This window comes from Gossypium hirsutum, chromosome A11 (assembly GCF_007990345.1).
Source record: "Gossypium hirsutum isolate 1008001.06 chromosome A11, Gossypium_hirsutum_v2.1, whole genome shotgun sequence".
In the NCBI taxonomy this organism is placed as follows: domain Eukaryota; kingdom Viridiplantae; phylum Streptophyta; class Magnoliopsida; order Malvales; family Malvaceae; genus Gossypium; species Gossypium hirsutum.
In genome coordinates, this window is record NC_053434.1 from 100554093 (window position 1) to 100557441 (window position 3349).

Sequence of the window (3349 nt, forward strand, 5' to 3'; positions counted from 1 at the left end):
ACTCATGTGACCTTAGGAAAAATTTCAAAATTATGGGCCCATATGCTCTTGTGGCCTGTCCGTGTGGGCCCACATGCCCATGTGGCCTACACACTCAACTTGGCCTTACCCGTGTCGCCCACATGACCACACTCACGTCAGCACACAGTCGTGTGTTGTGTACAGCCATGCCTTCGTCGACTACACGACCATGTCTTGCACACGACCATCCACACGGCCGGCCACAAGTTCATGTGGCATCGACAATGGCCATTTTTGACTTTTTCCAAAACTCAGTTTCTCGTGTTTCGGATACAGACTTGGTATCGTTTTGATGCTACAGCAAACCCGAATCCTCCAAAACCTAAAGATCGACATAACAACGTTTAAAATTAGACTTAACACACGATTAAACTGTAACCATAAAAGGCAACAACAATTCAAAATAAGCGTTCATTGCTTACCCCAACACCTCGAACAATTTTTTACTACGATTCCATAAGAAGCGAGTCACAATATTCTCGATTCGCTGCTGCCAAAACACAAGTTCAACATCAATGAAAATTCGACAACACCAAATGGATTAAAGAGAACTCCCTACTCAGCAAAAACATACTATCTCTACTTACCAAGCGAATAAACACAACGATTCGAAATACCGCAACAAGAAGGCACAATTTTGTTAAAACGAGAAAGGAAAAGGGGGAAATTCTGTAGGAAAAAAAAAGGGGAAAATAGAAGTGGAAGGAAAGGAATGTCAGATTTTTCCAAGAAAGACTTTTTAGAAAAACAAGTTTTACCCAAATCCCAGTACATCCACAATCATAACCATTCAATACTTAGAATTCTAATACAACTGAAATTTTAACACAGAGCCGAGCAAAAATAAACTCACGCTTGCTCAAGGATTCGAACACAAGACCTCCAACACACCAACACCCTTACCACTCAAACCAGCAAGCTCATTCTGATATGGATTTACAGGAAATTTAATATAAGCCCACTAAAAAAGGATAAGGCTTGGTCTAAAAAATAACAAAATTAAAAAAGGTGAGACTTGAACCCAAGACCTTTCTCACACACCCAAAACACTTAACTATTGAATCAAATAGATGTTTGTGTCAAATACTCACAAAAACAGAAATAAAGAAGTCAGGGCATTACAATTCTTCTTTAATTCTTCCATAGGTGAACTTCTTTTCTTCTGCGACTATTTTAGTTGTTCTCTTCTTCTCTTTAATTGTTCCTTATTCTTAGTTTAGTTATTTTCTGCAATTGTTTTGGCTTGTGAAAGAATCAGGTTTTTTAGCTCTTGATATTGGATTGAAATATTTGAATCTCTGATTTATGATGAAACAAGAAAAAAAATCTTACAACAATTGATTGTTTGATTTTTTAACGGGATGGGGCTCATTTCTTTTTTTTTCTAACTTTTCCTGTGACAAACATTTGCCTTCAAAGGGCAATGATAATGTTGAAGGGTTTTTAATTTTTTTTTTATCTTTGTTGTTTTTCACTTCCATTCCCTATCCTTTGAATTTATATGAATATTGAGTTACATAAGTTTGTTATTCTTAATTGATGTTGGTTTCACTACTCTATATTTATATTGTCAAGTAGTTTCATTAAGTGAGTCTGTATCTTGTTAACTCTTGACATTAACTTAGTGAGCACTTTAAGCATAGAAGTATATCTACATGATGACCTATTGGTGGATGAATGCACATTTCTAGGTTATGGTGTATAAACTTGTAAATCATTAGGCTCCCTTTGAGAAATTATCTATTTTGTGCTAGTCTCATGTGATGAATATCTTCTGTTTGTCCCACTACTATTGCCAATTGTTGAGAAAATGGATTGCAATTTTTATACCATCAAAATCAATTGGTGGGGTTTTGTTGCCCAAATCAATTGTCAAGTTTGAAAGGTACCTGATAATGGAGGTATGATGACAATTTGTTAAACAAATTTTTCCCCTTTTCAAATGAATGCTTGAGATGTCTTAATTCATTTTATGATTTCAACCTCAGATAGTTTCAGTTGGTGTCGAAGTGGGAAAAGTGGAGCCTAGAAAGAAGGTAAACGAATTTAGGAATTTTCTAAGCAATCTCATGCTAAGTGATGTCTGTCAAAATTTTTCCATTTTCGTATGTAGTTATTCTTCTAATAAAATCTAAAAGAATTATTATACTTTTGCAGTTTTTTTCTCGAATATAAATGCTTATGAGGTTAGTTAGCATTCTTTTTTGGCGAAAATATCATTTTGTTTTACCTTGGGTTGTCTTATATGTCAATATTCAGCCTAGTTAGAAAAGAAATTCTAGTAACTTGCAAGTTTAGCAATAAGACTATCACTAACTATTAAAATGATAGTATATGTTATAGCGATGAATTTTTTTAGTCATAATCTCTAGTTCATTCATTAGGCCATAAGTTTCTTTGACGAACATAGTAGTAATATTATATTTCAAAAAGTTGGGTGCACTGCACATGAGGTTTCTAAAATGCTATTGTGTTGCTTGTAGGTGGATTTGGGAACAGATACTAGGCATGTGTTTTGTAAAGAGAGTTACTTGTTAGCTGAAGTTGATTGAAGTTTCTTCTGGTCTTTTGTTTTAAGATGAAGAATCAATTGTATTTCAGAATTGAGCAGTTGTTATTTGCAATTACAATGTTGTTCAGTTGCTGCTACATTTATGTTAGTAACTTATTGGAGATGATAATAATTGTTTAGATGTTAAGAAAGCTTGGTGTTCTTAAACATGCCTTCATAAAATTTTTGGCGAATAATATGAACTCGTTAAAAATTTGACTCCATGTGAGTTGTGAAATATACCAACTATTTTGATTTCATTGATTTTTCAACAAATTCTAGAAGATATTTTCTTGTTCTCACAAATGGCTAGAAACATTATGCATCTCTATGTTCTTCAAGTGGTAAGTCATGTAAATTCTTAAAACTTTGGTATTTCATTTCTGTAAGACATTTTTTTATGGCAGAAAGGCGAAGTTATAATTTTGAAAAGCAAACGATAATCGTTGTTGCTACAATGGTGATGCATAATTTTATCTGAAAATATGTCGATCGAAATGATGCAGATTTTATGGAATATGAAAATATTAACAGGGCATATGAGAATATTATTGATTTAGAAAATGTGCTTGATGGAGAAAGTGATGATGATGATGTTGATGATGATGGTGAATCAAACAATTCAAGTGGTATTGAAATGGAATTAACAAGAGATGCTATAGCTTCTAGTTTAATGAATTCACTTTAAATTGTAAATGCTAATGTAAAATTTTTAGTATATATATTTGGTATATAAATATTATCCCTTTTTGAAACTTTAATCCAAATACATGTACT

At 33.2% G+C, this 3349-nt stretch overlaps 1 protein-coding gene across 1 annotated transcript; it reads left to right on the forward strand.

Annotated features, from left to right (window-relative positions):
- The first annotated feature begins 1784 nt into the window (after positions 1-1784).
- On the forward strand, positions 1785-2623 carry LOC121210038 (10 kDa chaperonin 1, chloroplastic-like). Its single transcript, XM_041082114.1, has 4 exons — positions 1785-1922; positions 2010-2057; positions 2160-2207; positions 2505-2623. The coding sequence occupies exons 1-4, from the start codon at positions 1785-1787 to the stop codon at positions 2571-2573; spliced, it is 303 nt and encodes a 100-aa protein (XP_040938048.1). The 3' UTR covers positions 2574-2623.
- The last annotated feature ends 726 nt before the right edge of the window (positions 2624-3349 follow it).